Source organism: Oncorhynchus nerka, linkage group LG9a (genome assembly GCF_034236695.1).
Source record: "Oncorhynchus nerka isolate Pitt River linkage group LG9a, Oner_Uvic_2.0, whole genome shotgun sequence".
Classification (NCBI taxonomy): Eukaryota; Metazoa; Chordata; class Actinopteri; order Salmoniformes; family Salmonidae; genus Oncorhynchus; species Oncorhynchus nerka.
Window position 1 is genome coordinate 62,246,052 of NC_088404.1, and position 19,945 is coordinate 62,265,996.

The following is a 19,945-nucleotide window of genomic DNA, read 5'->3' on the forward strand; positions in this document are numbered from 1 at the left end:
CGTGATTAGCAGATGTTAATGCGAGTGTAGCGAAATGCTTGTGCTTCTAGTTCCGACAGTACAGTAATATCTAACAAGTAATCTAACAATTTCTGCACAGGCTAGCCTGTTATGGGCTAGCTGGTGTAGGATGGCCCATGTTGAGCTGATGTGGGCTTGGTGTGGCCTATTCTGTGTTGGGCTGTTGGAAGGCTGGCCCGTGTTGGGCTAATGTAGGCTTGGTGTGGGCTAGCCTGTGTTGGGCTGGCTTGGGCTAGCCCATGTTGGGCTGGTGTGGGCTTTGTGTGGGATATCCCGTGCCCACCTTGCCAAGGGCTCATGTTTGCTAGGTAATTTGTGTGAGTAGCTGGTTAACATGTATGTTGTGAATTGTGCCAGTTACAAGACGTCTGTCCCCTTGCTTAATTTAGACCAGCGCTGTACTAATGGATAAGAATGTGACCCCAATTTCAAACATGTCTGAATGCAGCACCATTAAACCCTACAACAGGCCTACCCACTGTGACTACTGTGTCTTGCCTCTCTCCTGTCTCAATCTTTGGCTCCCTCTGGTTAACCAACTAAGATTTAAAGTTGTCTTTTTCTACAGAAACATATTGTGCCTTTTTCTAAGCAGTAGGAAGCAGAATATTCAGTCAACCTTTTTAACCTGTTCTTGATTATGGTGAAATTATTTTTCAAAGTGCAGCTGCTACTACTCATAAACCTTGGATGCCATCTACCATAGTGCCCTTTGTTTTGTTACAGGTGACAGTTTGATACTCATCACTGCATCCTGTGTAAAAATGTTGGCTGGACTTTGATAAAGACCCGTAGATATATACTTTACTCCCTTTTTGTATACAAGGCCCTACTTCCTAAACTTCCATCTTGCCTAACTTGGCTGTTGAATTATAGACACCTAAATATTTATTTTTACTTTATTTTATTTCACCTTTATTTAACCAGGTATGCTAGTTGAGAACACGTTCTCATTTGCAACTGCGACCTGGCCAAGATAAAGCAAAGCAGTTCGATACATACAACAACACAGAGTTACACATGGAATAAACAATCAATCAATAATACAGTAGGAAAATATATACACAGCATGTGCAAATGAAGTAGGATAACCTGTCTAGGACTGGGGTTCCCCCCGCAACAGCCAGTGAAAGTGCAGGGCGACAAATTCAAAACAACAAAAATCTCATAATTAAAATTCCTCAAGCATACAAGTGTTTTACACCATTTTAAAGATAATATTCTCGTTAATCCAGCCACAGTGTCTGATTTCAAAAAGGCTTTACAGCGAAAGCACCACAATGGTCACGAAGGTCACCACCAAGCCACAGAAAAACACAGCCATGTATCCAGCCGAGTACTGCTGAGTAGCAGGCAGCATAATTTGGGCACGTTTATCATCCAAGCTACCCAATACTGCCCCCTACCCCAAAGAAGATAAGAGAGGTAAGGCATAAATAGGCCTTGGTGGCAAAGTAATTACAATATAACAATTAAACACTGGAATGGTAGGATGTGCAGAAGATGAATGCTGGGGTGCAAAGGAGCAATATGAATAAATAAATACAGTATGGGGATGAGGTATTTACAGATGCAGTGATCTGTAAGCTGCTCTGACAGCTGGTGCTTAAAGCTAGTGAGGGAGGTAAGAATCTCCAATTTAAGAGATTTTTGCAGTTTGTTCCAGTCATTGGCAGCAGAGAACTGGAAGGAGAGGCGACCAAAGGAAGAATTGGCTTTGGGGGTGACCAGTGAGATATACCTGCTGGAGCACATGCTACGGGTGGGTGCTGCTATGGTGACCAGCGAGCTGAGATAAGGTGGGGCTTTACCTAGCAGAGACTTGTAGATGACCTGGAGCCAGTGGGTTTGGCGACGAGTTTGAAGCGAGGGCCAGCCAACGAAAGCATACAGGTCGCAGTGGTGGGTAGTATATGGGGCTTTGGAGACAAAACGGATGGCACTGTGATAGACTGCATCCAATTTGTAGAGTGAGAATAGAGTGTTGTAGGCTATTTTGTAAATGACATTGCCGAAGTCGAGGATCGGTAGGATGGTCAGATTTACGAGGGTATGTTTGGCAGCATGAGTGAAGGATGCTTTGTTGCGAAATAGGAAGAAGATTCTAGATTTAATTTTGGATTGGAGATGTTTAATGTGAGTCTGGAAGGAGAGTTTACAGTCTAACCAGACACCTAGGTATTTGTAGTTGTCCACATATTCTAAGTCAGAACCGTCCAGAGTAGTGATGCTGGACGGGCGGGCAGGTGCGGGCAGCGATTGCTTGAAGAGCATGCATTTAGTTTTACTTGCATTTAAGAGCAGTTGGAGGCCACGGAAGGAGAGTTGTATGGCATTGAAGCTCATCTGGAGGTTAGTTAACACAGTGTCCAAAGAAGGGGCAGAGGTATACAGAATGGTGTCGTCTGTGTAGAGGTGGATCAAAGAATCACCAGCAGTGAGAGTGACATCATTGATGTATACAGAGCAGAGAGTCGGCCTGAGAATTGAACCCTGTGGCACCCCCATAGAGACCTTCAGAGGTCTGGACAACAGGCCCTCCGATTTGACATAATGAACTCTATCGGAGAAGTAGTTGGTAAACCAAGCGAGGCAATCATTTGAGACACCAAGGCTGTTGAGTCTGCCAATAAGAATGTTGTGATTGACAGAGTCGAAAGCCTTAGCCAGGTCGATGAATACGGCTGCACAGTAATGTCTCTTATCGATGGCAGTTATGATATCGTTTACATTGAGCGTGCTTGAGGTGCACCCATGACCAGCTCTGAAACCAGATTGCATAGCGGAGAAGGTACGGCGAGTTTCGAAATGGTCAGTGATCTGGGATAGACTAACTTGGCTTTCAAAGACCTTAGAAAGGCAGGGAAAAATAGATATAGGTCTGTAGCAGTTTGTAGCAGTCTAGAGTGTCTCCCCCTTTGAAGAGGGGGATGACCGCGGCAGCTTTCCAATCTATGGGAATCTCAGACGATCCGAAAGAGAAGTTGAACATGCTAGTAATAGGGGTTGCAACAATTTCGGCAGATCATTTTAGAAAGAGAGGGTCCAGATTGTCTAGCCTGGCTGATTTGTAGGGGTCAAGATTTTGCAGCTCTTTCAGAACATCAGCTATCTGGATTTGCGTGAAGAAGTGGGGGATGTTTGGGCGAGTTGCTGTGGGGAGCTCAGGGCTGTTGACCGGGATAGAGGTAGCCAGGTGGAAAGTATGGCCAGCCGTAGAAAAATGCTTATTGAAATTCTAAATTATTGTGGATTTATCGGTAGTGACAGCGTTTCCTAGCCTCAGTGCAGTGGGCAGCTGGGAGGAGGTGCTCTTCTTCTCCATGGACTTTACAGTGTCCCAGAACTTTTTTGAGTTTGTACTACAGGATGCAAATTTCTGTTTGAAAAAGCTAGCCTTAGCTTTCCTAACTGCCTGTGTATATTGGTTCCTAACTTCCCTGAAAAATAGCACCAGCTGTCAGAGCAGCTCAATGATCAATGCACGGGGGCTATTTGATGCTAACGCAGAACGCCATAGGATGTTTTTGTACTGGTCAAGGGCAGACAGGTCTGGAGTGAACCAAGAGCTATATCTATTCCTGGTTCAAAATTTTTTGAATGGAGCATGCTTATTTAAGATGGCGAGGAAGGCACTTTTAAATAATAACCAGGCATCCTCTACGGACGTGATTAGGCCAACGTCATTCCAGGATACCCCGGCCAGGTCAATTAGAAAGGCCTGTTCGCTGATGTGTTTTAGGGAGCGTTTGACAGTGATGAGGGGTGGTTGTTTGACCGCAGACCCATTATGGATGCAGGCAATGAGGCAGTGATCGCTGAGATCTTGGTTGAAAACAGTCGAGGTGTATTTGGAGGGCGAGTTAGTTAGGATGATATCTATGAGGGTTCTTGAGTTTACGGATTTGGGGTTGTACCTGGTAGGTTCATTGATAGTTTGTGTGAGATTGAGGGCATCAAGCTTAGATTGTAGGATGGCCGGGGTGTTAAACATGTCCCAGTTTAGGTCACCTAGCAGCACGAGCTCAGAAGACAGATGGCGTGCAATCAATTCACATATGGTGTCCAGGGCACAACTGTGAGCAGAGGGTGGTCTATAGCAAGCGGCAACAGTGAGAGACTTGTTTCATGAAAGGTGAATTTTTAGAAGTAGAAGCTTGAATTGTTTTGGTACAGACCTGGATAGTAAGACAGAACTCTGCAGGCTATCTCTGCAGTAGATTGCAACACCGCCCCCTTTGGCGGTTCTATCTTGGCGGAAAATGTTATAGTTAGGGATGGAAATTTCAGGGGTTTTGGTGGTTTTCCTAAGCCAGGATTCAGACACAGCTAAGACATCCGGGTTGGCAGAATGTGCTAAAGCAGTGAATAAAGCAAACTTAGGGAGTAGGCTTCTAATGTTAACATGCATGAAACCAAGGCTTTTGTGGTTACAGAAGTCAACAAATGAGAGTAGGAGTGGAGATAGGCACTGCAGGTCCTGGATTAACCTCTACATCACCAGAGGACCGGAGGAGAAGTAGGATAAGGGTACGGCTAAAGGCTATAAGAACTGGCCGTCTAGCATGTTCGGAACAGAGAGTAAAAGGAGCAGGTTTCTGGGGACGATAGCATAGATTCAAGGCATAATGTACAGACAAAGATATGGTAGGAAGAGAGTACATTGGAGGTAAACCTAGGCATTGAGTAATGATGAGAGAGATATAGTCTCTAGAGACATTTAAACCAGGTGATGTCATCGCATATGTGGGAGGTGGAACAACATGGTTGGTTAAGGCATATTGAGCAGGGCTAGAGGCTCTACAGTGAAATAAGACAGTAATCACTAACCAGGACAGTAATGGACAAGGAATATTGATATTAGGGAGAGGCATGCATAGCCAAGTGATCGTATGGGTCCAGTGAGTGGTTGGGCTTGCTGGGGACACGGTGATTCAGACAGTTAGCACGCCGGGGCTAGCAAGCTAGCATAAGGGCCTTAGAGGAACGTTGCGATGGGGGAAAGTCTGTTTTTGCCTCCTCGTGCCTCCTCATGCAGTGACGTCGACCAGTCGTGGAATTAGTAGGGTTACAAGTAGCAGAGGGGTCCAAGTCCAATTGGCAAAATGGGTATAGTGGTTCAAGAAACTGGCAGATGGATCAGCTAACAGTCCAATATGCTCTAGATAGCTAGCAGGCCGTGGTTAGCAGAATGGGCCTTCAGGGGACCTCGCGCCTGAGGGGCCTGTTGGGATCCTCGGGCAGATACTGTCGGTATTCCAGTCGTGAAGGATCAGCGGGGTTCCATGTCCCGTACCGGCAGTAGAAGGGGTCCGGATATTGTAGCCGAGGAGTGGGCTTCAGGAGTAGCCCAGGAGCCCTTGCCGGGAGATGGGTCTAGCATGGGATATCTCCAGGCTAGTTGGTGCTTGCTCCGGGACAGAAACGTTATCCAGGAGTAGTCAACCCGGGTTGCGTTTAAATAGCTGCTATGGTCCAGATGAAAAGGTTAAATGTTTGCAGTAGGAATCTGGGGATATGGAGAGAAACATACGTCCGGTATGCTCTGGTTTGAAACGCGTTGTATGAACAGGATTGGTAGAATAATAGTGAAGACATCAAAACTATGAAATAACACATAAAATCATGTAGTAACCAAAATATCCACACCACATTGGGCTACAACGTAAAAACAATAGTACATAAAGAAAACCCTTGAATGAGTAGGTGTGTCCAAAATTGACTGGTACTGTAAGTATTCATACCGTTTATTCAGTACAGCGGTTACAGCCTTGAGTCTTCTTGGGTATGACGCCACAAGCTTGGTACACCTGTATTCAGGGAGTTTCTCCCATTCCTCTCTGCAGGTCCTCTCAAGCTCTGTCAGGTTGGTTGGGGAGCGTCTCTGCACAGCTATTTTCAGGTCTCTCCAGAGATATTCGATCGAGTTCAAGTCCGGGATCTGGCTGGGCCACTCAAGGACATTCAGAGACTTGTCCCAAAGCCACTCCTGTGTTGTCTTGGCTGTGTGCTTAGGGTAATTGTCCTGTTGGAAGGTGAACCTTCGCCCCAGCCTGAGGTCCTGTGCGCTCTGGAGCAGGTTTTCATCAAGGATCTCTCGGTACTTTGCTCAGTTCATCTTTCCCTCAATCCTGACTAGTCTCAATCCCTGCCACTGAAAAACATCCCCACCGTATGATGCTGCCACCACTGTGCTTCACCATAGTGATGGTATTGGCCAGGTGATGAGTGGTGCCTGGTTTCCTCTCGACATGACGTTTGGCATTCCAGCCAAAGTGCTCAATCTTTGTCACGTTCTGACCTTTATTTCCTGTGTTTTGTATTTAGTTAGTATGGTCAGGGCGTGAGTTGGGTGGGCAGTCTATGTTTGTTTTTCTAGGTTTTGGATATTTCTATGTTTTCGGCCTAGTATGGTTCTCAATCAGAGGCAGGTGTCATTAGTTGTCTCTGATTGAGAATCATACTTAGGTAGCCTGGGTTTCACTGTGTGTTTGTGGGTGATTGTTCCTGTCTCTGTGTTTGCACCAGATAGGGCTGTTTTAGGTTTTCTCACGTTTGTTGTTTTTGTTAGTTATCTCATGTGTAGTTTCTTTATAAATTAAAGAACATGAATAACCACCATGCTGCTTTTTGGTCCGCTTCTCTTTCACCAGAAAACCCTTACAGAATCACCCACCAACCAAGGACCAAGCGGCATGGTAAACAGAGGCAACAGCAGCAGCAGGAGAAGCGACAGGTGCAGCAGGAGCAGCAGCAGCAAAGGCAGCAGCAGGAGAAGCAACAGAGGCAGCAGCAACAGCAGCAGGAGCAGCAGCAGCAGCAGCAGTGGGAGAGGCTGCACTATTTGGAGAGATGGACTTGGGAGGAGATCCTTGACGGGAAAGGACCCTGGGCAGAGCCAGGGGAATATTGCCGCCCCAAAGCCGAGCTGGAGGCAGCGAAGGCAGAGAGGCGGCATTATGAGGAGCTAGCACGGCAGAGCGGCTGGAAGCCCGAGACGCACCCCCAAAAATTTATTGGGGGGGGGGACACAGGGGGAGTGTGGCAGAGTCAGGAGTCAGACCTGAGCCAACTCCCCCTGCTTATCGTGAGGAGCCAAGGAGGAGCTCAGAACCAGAGCTGGTGTTGGAGGTGAGCGAAGCAGAGACTGTGAAGGAGTTAATGGGGAGATTGGAGGAGAGAGATATGAGGGAGTTGCTGTGTTGGTGCATGAGACACGGAATTCGCCCGACGGAGCATGTCAGGGATTTAATGGCACCTGGGTCAGCTCTCCATACTCATCCTGAGGTGCGTGCTAGGGGTCTGGTGAAGACTGTGCCAGCCTCACGCACCAGGCCTCCTATGGATCTCCCTAGCCTTGCACGTCCTGTGCCATCTCAGCACTACAGTGCTCCTAGCAGTGCTAACCGTGGCGAGCGTGGTGCTGGTCAGGCACTGTGTTATGCGGTGGTTCGCACGGTGTCCCCAGTACGCGTGCTTAGTCCGGTGCGCTACTTTCCAGCTTCCCACATCTACCGGGCTAGGGTGAAGATCCAGCCAGGGCGGTTAGTGCCAGCCCTGCTCTCAAGATCTCCAGTACGCCTTCACGGTCCGGTCCATCCAGTGCCACCTCCACACACCAGCCCTCCGGTGGCAGCTCCCCGCACCAGGCTTCCTGTGCGTGTCCTCGGCCTAGTACCACCAGTGCCAGCACCACGCATCAGGCCTACAGAGCCTTCCTCCTCTCCAGCGTCGCCGGAGCTTCCCGTCTGCCCAGCGCCATCTGAGCTTCCCGTCTGCCCAGCGCCATCTGAGCTTCCCGTCTGCCCAGCGCCATCTGAGCTTCCCGTCTGCCCAGCGCCGTCTGAGCCACCAGTCTGCCCAGCGCCACCAGTCTGCCCAGCACAGCCAGTCTGCCCAGCGCCGCCAGTCTGGCCAGCGCCGCCAGTCTGCCCAGCGCCGCCAGTCTGCCCAGCGTTGCCGGAGCCTCCCGCCTGTCCGGCGCCGCTGCCGGAGCCTCCCGCCTGTCCGGCGCCGCTGCCGGAGCCTCCCGCCTGTCCGGCGCCGGAGCCTCCCGCCTGTCCGGCGCCGCTGCCGGAGCCTCCCGCCTGTCCGGCGCCGCTGCCCTGTCCGGCACCGCTGCCGGAGCGTCCCGCCTGTCCGGCGCCGCTGCCAGAGCCCCTCAGCCCAGAGGCGCCAGAGCCCCTCAGCCCAGAGCCCATCAGCCCAGAGGCGCCAGAGCCCCTGCCCCTCTGTCCCGAGCCCCTGCCCCTCTGTCCCGAGCTCCTGCCCCTCTGTCCAGTGGGGTCATTGAGAGGGGTTGCCATGGTGAGAAAGCCACGAAGGCGGACAATAAGGCGGACTAAGACAATGGTGAAGTGGGGTCCGCGTCCCGCGCCAGAACCGCCACCGCGGACAGACGCCCACCCAGACCCTCCCCTATAGGTCAAGGTTTTGCGGCCGGAGTCCGCACCTTTGGGGGGAGGTACTGTCACGTTCTGACCTTTATTTCCTGTGTTTTGTATTTAGTTAGTCTGGTCAGGGCGTGAGTTGGGTGGGCAGTCTATGTTTGTTTTTCTAGGTTTTGGATATTTCTATGTTTTCGGCCTAGTATGGTTCTCAATCAGAGGCAGGTGTCATTAGTTGTCTCTGATTGAGAATCATACTTAGGTAGCCTGGGTTTCACTGTGTGTTTGTGGGTGATTGTTCCTGTCTCTGTTTTTGCACCAGATAGGGCTGTTTTAGGTTTTCTCACGTTTGTTGTTTTTGTTAGTTATCTCATGTGTAGTTTCTTTATAAATTAAAGAACATGAATAACCACCATGCTGCTTTTTGGTCCGCTTCTCTTTCACCAGAAAACCCTTACAATCTTGGTTTCATCAGACCAGATAATCTTGTTTTTTATGATCTGAGAGTCCTTTAGGTTCATTTTGGCAAACTCCAAGTTGGCTGTCAATGCCAATCTACCATAAAGGCCTGATTGGTAGAGTGCTGCAGGGATGGTTGTCCTTCTGGAAGGTTCTCCGATCCCCACAGAGGAACTGGAGCTCTGTCAGAGTGACCATTGGCCCTTCTCCCCAATTTCTCAGTTCGGCCAAGCGGCTTGGTGGTTCCAATCTGCTTCCATTTAAGAATTATGGAGGCCACTGTGTTCTCTGGGTCCTTCAATGCTACATAAATGTTTTGTTACCCTTCCCCTGATCGGTGCCTCGACACAATCCTGTCTCAGAGATCTACGGACAATTCCTTTGACCTCATAGCTTGTTTTTTGCTCTGACATGCACTGTCAACTGTGGGACCTCATATGTTTGCCTTTCCAAATAATTTACAAGCAAGATTTCTGGCTCTCACAGACCTGTAACTTCTTCTTTAAGAGGCTCCTCTGTCCTCCACTCGTTACCTGTATTAATGGCACCTGTTTGAACAGAATAAAAGACACGTGTCCACAACCTCAAACAGTCACACTCCAAACTCCACTATGGCCAAGACCAAAGAGCTGTCAAAGGACACCAGAAACAAAATTGTAGACCTGCACCAGGCTGGGAAGACTGAATCTGCAATAGGTAAGCAGCATGGTTTGAAGAAATCAACTGTGGGAGCAATTATTAGGAAATAGAAGACATACAAGACCACTGATAATCTCCCTCGATCTGGGGCTCCACGCAAGATCTCACCCCATGGGGTCAAAATGATCACAAGAACGGTGAGCAAAAATCCCAGAACCACACGGGGGGGCCTAGTGAATGACCTGCAGAGAGCTGGGACCAAAGTAACAAAGCCTACCATCAGTAACACACTACGCTGCCAGGGACTCAAATCCTGCAGTGCCAGACGTGTCTCCCTGCTTAAGCCAGTACATGTCCAGGCCCATCTGAATTTTGCTAGAGAGCATTTGGATGATCCAGAAGAAGATTGGGAGAATGTCATATGTTCAGATGAAACCAAAATATAACTTTTTGGTAAAAACTCAACTCGTCGTGTTTGGAGGACAAAGAATGCTGAATTGCATCCAAAGAACACCATACCTACTGTGAAGCATGGGTGTGGAAACATCATGCATTGGGGCTGTTTTTCTGCAAAGGGACCAGGACGACTGATCCGTGTAAAGGAAAGAATGAATGGGGCCATGTATCGTGAGATTTTGAGTGAAAACCTCCTTCCATCAGCAAGGGCATTGAAGATGAAACGTGGCTGGGTCTTTCAGTATGACAATGATCCCAAATACACCGCCCGGGCAACGAAGGAGTGGCTTTGTAAGAAGCATTTCAAGGTCCTGGAGTGGCCTAGCCAGTCTCCAGATCTCAACCCCATAGAAAATCTTTGGAGGGAGTTGAAAGTCCGTGTTGCCCAGCAACAGCCCCAAAACATCACTGCTCTAGAGGAGATCTGCATGGAGGAATGGGCCAAAATACCAGCAACAGTGTGTGAAAACCTTATGAAGACTTACAGAAAACGTTTGACCTCTGTCATTGCCAACAAAGGGTATATAACAAAGTATTGAGATAAACTTTTGTTATTGACCAAATACTTATTTTCCACGATAATTTGCAAATAAATTCATTAAAAATCCTATAATGTAATTTTCTGGATTTTTTTCTCATTTTGTCTGTCATAGTTGAAGTGTACCTATGATGAAAATTACAGGCCTCTCTCGTCTTTTTAAGTGGGAGAACTTGCACAATTGGTGGCTGACTAAATACTTTTTTGCCCCACTGTATATATATGCATGCATGCTGCTTTCTTGGCCAGGGCTCACTTGAAAAATATGTAAATCTCAATGTGAGTTCTCTGGTTAAATAAAGGAAAAAGACCATTTGCATTTTTTACTGAACAAGTCCAGGTAGTCCCTCCCTGTTTCTTAATTTTCATGCTTACTGAACTGTTAGTTTTTTGGTCATCAACACTAATGTTAGTGAATAGTGGCTGTGGTGCTATCTTTACAAACTCTGGGGAGTATGGATCCCAATCTCTCCTAGCCCATGAAATCACGTTCAGTGAAAGGAACCATAACATAAAACATTGTAATTTAGGTGAGGAATCCCTTTAAGCAGACGTGGTAGATCAGTTATTGGGTCAAAGTTTATGGCAGACTTACAGGACATAATCTTGCTTATGGTTGCCCACTTGAATAGAGTTGAGACATGCTAATCAAATAAGAGACAGACGTCTAAACACCTAGCCGCAGTCCATCAGTTAATCTCTTCCTAGGATACGTTAATCAAAACAAGAAACAAATTGGAATACCAAGTGAACCAAGTGAATAACGAAAAAATTATTGTAAAGAATATAACAAAAAATGTTTTACAACAGATCTAAGAACGAACATAAGCACGGCCCTGTGAAATAGGTTAGTTTAGGGTAACAATTTGGAGACGGGAACTCAAGAGGCACAAACCATTCATCCATTACATTTCGTAAGACATAGACTGCCTTGTGATGAGCATGTGAAACCTCCTGCCCAACAGATATAGAACAGTGGACAAGGCTCCATACAAATAACTACAGCTCTGTCGTGTCTCCTACATTCTGTCTGTCTATACTCACAAATACAGCACTGGGATACTGAGTCACAGCATACTCACATTCAGACAGGTTCAATATGGTCAATACACACATTTTCATGGGTAAATTCACCATTAAAAACACTTTTAGAAGGGAATCTCACACAACCCACTGCTAGGTGAGAGATGTCTTACCATGGCGTAGTAGTTACTGTTGACCATGATGGGCCCACGACCTCGGAGGTAGATGTACTCTTCCCACCAATCACTGACCTGAGAAAGAGAGAGAGAATGAAGAGAAAGAGAGAGACAAAGACAGACAGGAAAAGAGTGAGAGAGAGAGAGAGAGAGCGAGAGGGAGAGAGAGAAACAGAGCGAAAGAGATATATGAAAAAAAGGGGAAAGATATAGAAAGAAATAAAGCCCTGTGTCATGATGAATACAGTCTGCCCTAGGATAAATAACATTATATATATATATATAGATTATTCAGTGAGTCATTACCCTACATTAAACAGCATTAGAATGTGTATAACCCATATATCAAGGAGGAGGTACAGAGAGACTCACATAGTTGGAGGCCCACCAGGACTTGAGCTTGAGGTACCACTGTAGTCTTGGGCCCAGGTTCTTCTCAAATTCCCCTGCCAGCCCCTCCATCCTCACATACTGCTCGTCATCCATCAACGGACGAGCTGACTCCAAGTACTGGAGGACAGGACACGCAGAGAATGGAAGGGTGCAATGATTCAATTCAACCACATTATTATTTCACGTTTTCTGTTGTTTTGTGAGGAGGGTGGTATGGTTGACAATTGAACAGTTACTCCCTTTGGCAACACGGTCTCAGGAAAGGGAAGAGGATACCTAGCCAGTTGCACAACTGAATGCATTCAACCAGGATGAGAAGGGAACGATGGCTGGATGTAAAGCCTCTTTTCCTCTCCTCTTTCCACAATCGCCTTTTTGTGTAACCTAACCCTAGTGTCAAGTATCATCCCCATAACGGGCCATAATCATTGCTTTTGCTTGTAAAGCCATAAGAATATTTTAGTATTCTGTTCATTAGTCCACTGTTAATACAATCCCTAAATCAAATTTTCATCATATGCTAAACACAACAACGCAGTTTTTGCTCTATACTGAAAGCGGCCTCTCTTGAAAACTTGACTGCTGACATGCAAAAAAAAGGAATTGTATTAACAGTAGACTAATGAAGAAAATACTATATTATCGCTTTTGAGTGAACTATCCTTTGAAAGGAGAGTGGCGCTTTATTGACATACTGACTGTGGTGCAAAGAGAGCAGTCTTATTGCGTCCTCTGAGTTGTCAGCCTATGGTTAAAGATTACTTGATGGAAATTCCTTACTCTTATGTGAATCTGTGATTAACAATTTCCCAAAATATCTGACTATCAATTTAGCTTCAGATTAACAGCAACTCCTCCGAATGCAATGTGGGGGTGTCTTCAGAGAGGCCAGTAATCTAAGCAACTGATATGACGTCGCAGGACATGATATCAGAGGATATGAAGTCATCAGAGGATGAACCCACCCTCCTGCAGGTGTCCTTGACCGGGGGGACGGGCAGCCGTGGCAGCGAACTCTGGAAGCTGTACAGCATTGGCTTCCTGCCAGAGAACAACTTGACAAATAACTGTGAACGACAGCAGAGCAGAAGAGGGGAGGGGTGAAAGGAGTGGAGGGGTAAAGAGTAAAATTAGCCTTTCTGATTTACCTCACAACCTGGAAACTATATGTAAGGCAAAGTTCATGAGAACAAAGGTTTTAAAGGCATAATTTGTGATCTTTACAGCAATTTTTATCAATAAATAATGATGAAAGGCTATATACTAATGAATTCAAAGGCTATACTCATGAATTTGAGACTGGTTACGTTCCTCCAGCCTCATCACTTTTAGTTTTATAGCAAATCAAGTGTTCTTTTTAAATTATGGATCGACTCTTTACTACTGCTCTAGCAGAAAACTTTACAATGCATCTCTAGGCATGTGTGGTTTGATGTTAGACTGTTGAGACCAATGTACGTTAGAACACATTTAGCTACAGCAGAAGGAAACAAAGGTTAAAAGGCATGACTAATACGCAGCAGTGTGTTTGGACAGCATAGAAATGACATGATTCATACTCAGAAGTGTGTGAAGACACGATAGCAATTAAAGGTGCACTTCACCACTTTTTAAGCTCATATTCATACAGTACATGTCAAAAGGTTGGACACACCTTCTCATTCAAGGGTTTTTCCTTATTTTTGCTATTTTCTACATTGTAGAATAATAGTGAAGACTATGAAATAACACATATAGAATCATGTAGTTACCAATAATATATGTTATATGTTATATTCTTTAAAGTAGCCACCCTTTGCCTTGATGACAGGTTTGCACACTCTTGGCATTCTCTCAACCAGCTTCACCTGGAATGATTTTCCAACAGTCTTGTTGGCTGCTTTTCCTTCACTCTGTTGTCCAACTCATCCCAAACCATCTCAATTGGGTTGAGGTCGGGTGATTGTGGAGGCCAGGTCATCTGATGCAGCACTCCATCACTCTCCTTCTTGGTCAAATAGCCCTTACACAGCCTGTAGGTGTATTTTGGGTCATTGTCCTGTTGAAAAACAAATGATAGTCCCACTAAACGCAAACCAGATGGGATGGCGTATCGCTGCAGAATGCTGTGGTAGCCATGCTGGTTAAGTGTGCCTTGAATTCAAAATAAATCACAGACAATGTCACCAGCAAAGCACCCCCACACCATCACACCTCCTCCTCCTCCATGCTTCACGCTGGGAACTACACATGCGGAGATCATCTGTTCACCTACTCTGCATCTCAGAAAGACACAGCGGTTGGAACCAAAAATCTAAAATTTGGACTCATCAGACCAAAGGACTGATTTCCACCGTTCTAATGTCCATTGCTCGTGTTTCTTGGCCCAAGCAAGTCTCTTCTTCTTACTGTTGTCCTTTAGTAGTGGCACAAACGCATGAAGAAGAAAATAAATTCCACAAATGAACTTTTAACAAGTCACACCTGTTAATTGAAATGCATTCCAGGTGACTACCTCATGAAGCTGGTTGAGAGAATGACAAGAGTGAACAAAGCTGTCATCCTGTGGCAAAGGGTGGCTACTTTTAAGAATCTCAAATATAAAATCAATGTTGATTTGTTTAACCCCTTTTTTGTTACTACATGATTCCATATGTGTTATTTCATTGTGTTGATGTCTTCACTATTATTCCATAATGTAGAAAATAGTAACAAATAAAGAAAAACACTTGAATGAGTAGGTGTGTCAAAAATTTTGACAAGTGCTGTATGTAGAAACTTATGGTGCTCGAGATAACTAGTATGAGGTAGAAAAGTGGCAAAGCGGCCTCCCGAGTGGTGCAGCGGTCTACTGCACTTCATCGCAGTACTTGAGGCGTCACTACAGTCCCGGGTTTGATCGCAGGCTGTGTCAGAACCGCCTGTAGTCGGGAGTCCCATTGGGCGGCGCACAATTGGCCCAGCATCGTCCGGGTTAGGGGAGGCCTTTACTTGGCTCATCGCGCTCTAGCGACTCTTTGTGGCAGGTTGGCCGCCTACAAGCTGACCTCGGTCGTGAGTTGAACAGTGTTTCTTCTGCCACATTGGTACAGCTGGCTTCCGGTTTAAGCGGGCTGGTGTTAAGAAGCGCGGTATGGCGGACGCGTGACTCAATCTTCGCCTCTCCTGAGCCCGTTGGGGAGTTGCAGCGATGGGACAAGATCAAAAAAGTGGGTAAAATGAAAAAAAAAAAAAAATGTAAAGCAGAAGCTAGTTGGGTTCTTGATGTGATCTATTCTAACAGCAAACCTTCCTAGTTCTCAAGAATCAAAACAAGTAAGACTTAGAAGGAATGTCAACGTTTTAACAAAGGTTTACTGCACAGAGAATCAAAGCTTAGGCCTAGATGGGTTCAAATGGAACATAGTGAAGGTATTTATTTGGTATCTAAGGTACCTACACCTGACTCAAACGTAACTAGACTATTTGTGATGAAACACCTCAACAAGTAACAATTATGTGCCTAGTATAGTTCTGAACATTTCAGACAAACCACAGTTCCAGAGGGCCCATGTGTGCATTGATGACATAGTAACTGTAACTCACTATCCAGAGTCGAGTGCCCCAGGAGACAGATCCGTGGCGGTTGTACATCCAGCCGTGCCACGACAGCAGGCACTTGAGGGCATTCCTCATGATGAAGATGATGGTGACCCACAGGCCTGTGCCCACCAGCACCCCACCCACCACCCGCTGGCTGTCCTCCGACATGTACGGACTGCACAGGTAGAGAGAGAGAGAGAGACATCATTACAGTGTTGTCTGTTAATCACTATTGTTCATTGAGTATTATATGTTTCTTATTATGTATTTCCGTCAACAAAGATTTCATGTTTCTATAAGCTTTCTTTTGCAATATATGTGCTAACATTTTCCATAACAATAAAGCCTTTGAATTGAATTATATTGAATTGAGACAGGGTCAGAAGCTGCCTGACATGGTTCTGTACAACCAGTATCCGTGTTCAGTTGGCATGAAACGGAAGGAAATGGTCAGAAACATAGTGAAACAGGGAGGCACTCCAATAAGAGTTGTCCAATAAGAAATATTAATTTTCGTTACGTGAATTCTAATGAACACAACCTTATATACCCACTAGAGAGAGAGAGAGAGAAAGAGAGTAAAAGAGAGAGATAAGAGAAATACAGAGATAAATGGAGAGAAATAGAGAGAGAAAAATAGAGAAAGAGAGAAGGTCAAATATCAAAGCACTAATGCATGTGATAAATTGTCCTCTGCACGTGACAACGACACAAGGATTAAAGAGGAGGGGTCATGGAGCCCTGGGTGTGGAACCCTTAACATCCATTGGTTGGAGGGCATTGCTAAGTGAATAGTCTAATTGATGGTCAAAATAAACATGCACCTGCAGACATGACAACATCAGGCAATATTTAGGCTATGAAACCGCCTAAAAATTACCATGTTTCAAATCTGTCCAGAGTGAAAATCTAATTTCAATAATATGATTGATGAAGATGATACATTTTATCTGTAGTGGAATAAATTAGGCTTGAGATCTTGCTTCCCTATAACAGCTAGGTGTTTCATGGGGTAACAGTTGTTGATAAGGAGTTGGAAGGAGATTTTGGCACACAGAATATCTAGATTACCTGCTAAATCCTTTAAAGTTTTACAATAGGCGGTGGGTTATACACAATAAAATGAAATTCACTGAAATCAATCAAAATACCAATCACCGCTAAACCAGGTAACATAATATTTCCAAGGAACCTATCATGATGGGCGCACCATGGGCCCATGTACAGCGTGAATTGTTTTTATATGCATTATAACAAGACAATTTGTAAATGACGAAAGCTTGCGCTATGTACACCTTATCTCAATACTGCCCTGTAGGCCTATCTTTAAGAAGGCTAAGCATCTTATAGATAATTTATTATACTATTTATCAGAACAAGAACAGCAAGACACATACATGCAAGTGTTGAAGAAAAAAAATACATAATGTAATGTTGTCAAAATAGATGACACTGAGTATCACGAAAGTTATATCACGGCAAGGAAACAAAAAATGAAGCGGATTGAAGTAAAACAGTCCTAATGTTGAAAACTAACAGTTTTATGCTGTCACCCAAATGTATTTGTTTACTTTCTAAGCTATAGCACAAAATATTTGGTATAAAACAGGTTTTCAAAAGGACCATAGTTAAATCTGCTTCTTGTTTTATTTTTTTGTCATGGAAAACCAAGTATTGTGATACTGTACTGTACTGTGACAAACTTAGCACAATGTTATGCAAACACAATAAATGTTCAGTGTGTGACTATGGATGTCAGATCTATAGGTGAACCATATCGGGGGTTTTACAATATTTTTGGACCACTGGACTCAACTCTGACACGAGGGAGATGTCACCAACATGGGAACTGGGTGAGTACATGCACTCTTGGTTGTGAAAATGGTGAGACAGGTGAATATCTCTCTGACACAGTGGTCCCCAACACTACTCCTAGAGAGCTTTTTGGCTAGCTCAGCACTGACTAACACACATGTCTCTTGATGATGAATGAATTTGTTAAATTGTGTGTGTGTGTGTTAGAATATATTCAGTTTGTGGACCATGTGGGAATCAAACACACAAATCTAGTGTTCTAAGCACCATGTTTGGTGCTTAGAACCAAACATGGTGGTTCATAGAGTTCATAGTCCCAGCAGGCAAAAAAATGGTTGAAATTACATCATAATAACGTCATTTGAACTAGTTTCTGGTTGTAACAACATCATTTCACCCAGTTTTGACAGCTGGGGTGGTTGAGAAAGTGTTACGTAGAGACATCTGTCCTTGAAAACAGACACAGTGATTTGGATGATGGACAGGGTTATTATTAGATGGTAGTGCCCTACTACTATCATTACCTGATGGGTATGTGGGTGCCCAGTTTGGTGATGAGTCCCAGGGAGGGGTCAAGTTGGGCATATTTAGTGCCCGACATGTAACTCACCACCACCACCAGAAACCCAGACGGGCTGCCTGGGTACACGCCTGTCATGACCCCGTTCTATGCAGGGAAGGAATATAGGCAGGATTAAAAGGGCGGTAGGGTAGGGGAGAACAAAGAGCATTTCATTGGCATAAAATCACATTTACATTGGGGCCGAAGGGAACTACTGTATAAGCTTATCCTGGTTAAAAGAAGCCTGGACCCAGATCTGTTTGTGCTATATGTAGTCAACTATGGTTGTTGTTGGCATGAGGTTTGGCAAACAGATCTCGAATCAAGTAAAAATGGGCAACATAGCGTTGAAGTCAGAAGTGTACATACACCTTAACCAAAAACAAAAACAGTTTTTCACAATTTGTTCAGCTTTGATTGATTTGTACTTTTTGCACCAAAGTACATTCATCTCTAGGAGACAGAACGCATCTCCTTCCTGAGCGGTGTGACGGCTGTGTGGTCCCATGGTCCCGTGGTCCCTATTGTTTGTACAGATGAACGTGGTACCTACAGGCGTTTGGAAATTGCTCCCAAGGATGAACCAGACTTGTGGAGGTCTACAAATGTTTTTCTGAGGTCTTGGCTGATTTCTTTTGATTTTCCCATGGTCAAGCAAAGAGGCACTGAGTTTGAAGATAGGCCTTACAATACATCCACAAGTACACCTCCAATTGACTCAAATTATGTCAATTACCCAGAAGCTACTCAATTACCCAGAAACTTGACATAATTTTCCAAGCTGTTTTTTATTTTATTTTATTTAACTAAGCAAGTCAGTTAAGAACAAATTCTTATTTTCAATGATGGCCTAGGAACAGTGGGTTAACTGCCTGTTCAGGGGCAGAACGACATATTTGTACCTTGTCAGCTCAGGGATTTGAACTTGCAACCTTCCGGTTACTAGTCCAACACTCTAACCACTAGGCTACCCTGCAGCCCCACATTCAACTTAGTGTATGTATACTTCTGACCCACTGGAATTGTGATACAGTGAATTATAAGTGAAATAATCTGTCTGTAAACAATTGTTGGAAAAATGACTTGTGTCAAGCACAAAGTTGATGTCCTAACCGGCTTGCCAAAACTATAGTTTGTTAACAAGAAATTTGTGGAGTGGTTGAAAAGTATTAATGATTCCAACGTAAGTGTATGTAAACTTCCGACTTCAACTGTAAATACAATTCAGCATTATCACATTCAACATTACACAGCAAACTTTGTAGCCTGCTATGTAGAGAGTGGGTTTTTAATAACTCAAGAGTGTGCTTTGCAAACGGAAAAGGTTGAAACGCCCGCATACTGTAAAGAATGGAAACATCCACTAACACTGACATGTACTTATGTGTGGGCCATTACGGTTCAGTAGTAAGTTGACAAAGATAACTATTGCTGTATCTCAAACTAATAAAGATTAATAAATAATAAAGATAAAGATTAAACCAAGGGTCAGCAAACAGTCAATTTACAGCCTCTTAATGATTTATTTCATACTAGGCCTGTCACTTATTCCTTTCCATTTGTCATGAGGCTGAATTTCTCCCATTACAGTCAGTTACACTCACTATCAATCATCAAGCAGTTAGTGAGTGAGTGAGTGAGTGAGTGAGTGAGTGAGTGAGTGAGTGAGTGAGTGATTAATTAGGCCCAGGGCTCCAGGGTGTGACCATTTAGTCGCATTTTACATCCCTTTGACTAGGATGTATGAGTTACATGGTGGCATCAGTGAAGGCTGCAAATTCTAGGTAATCACTTGACTCAAAACATAATTTTTCTTGAGCGGGTAAAACCGTGACTTGAGCAAACAGTGAAGTGCAATATCCTGATTCTTGCAATGGAAGTGTCTGCCCTGTCTCTTTGCCTGTTTCACTGGCAA

At 44.9% G+C, this 19,945-nt stretch overlaps 1 protein-coding gene across 1 annotated transcript in view; it reads right to left on the reverse strand.

The window, feature by feature from the left end:
- cpt1ab (carnitine palmitoyltransferase 1Ab (liver)) overlaps window positions 1-19,945 on the reverse strand; it is a 74,403-nt gene that overhangs the window by 31,124 nt on the left and 23,334 nt on the right. The window contains 5 exon segments of the mRNA XM_029668819.2: window positions 11,697-11,774; window positions 12,072-12,209; window positions 13,058-13,159; window positions 15,657-15,828; window positions 17,993-18,135. Of these exon segments, the coding sequence (XP_029524679.2) occupies window positions 11,697-11,774; window positions 12,072-12,209; window positions 13,058-13,159; window positions 15,657-15,828; window positions 17,993-18,135 (633 nt within the window).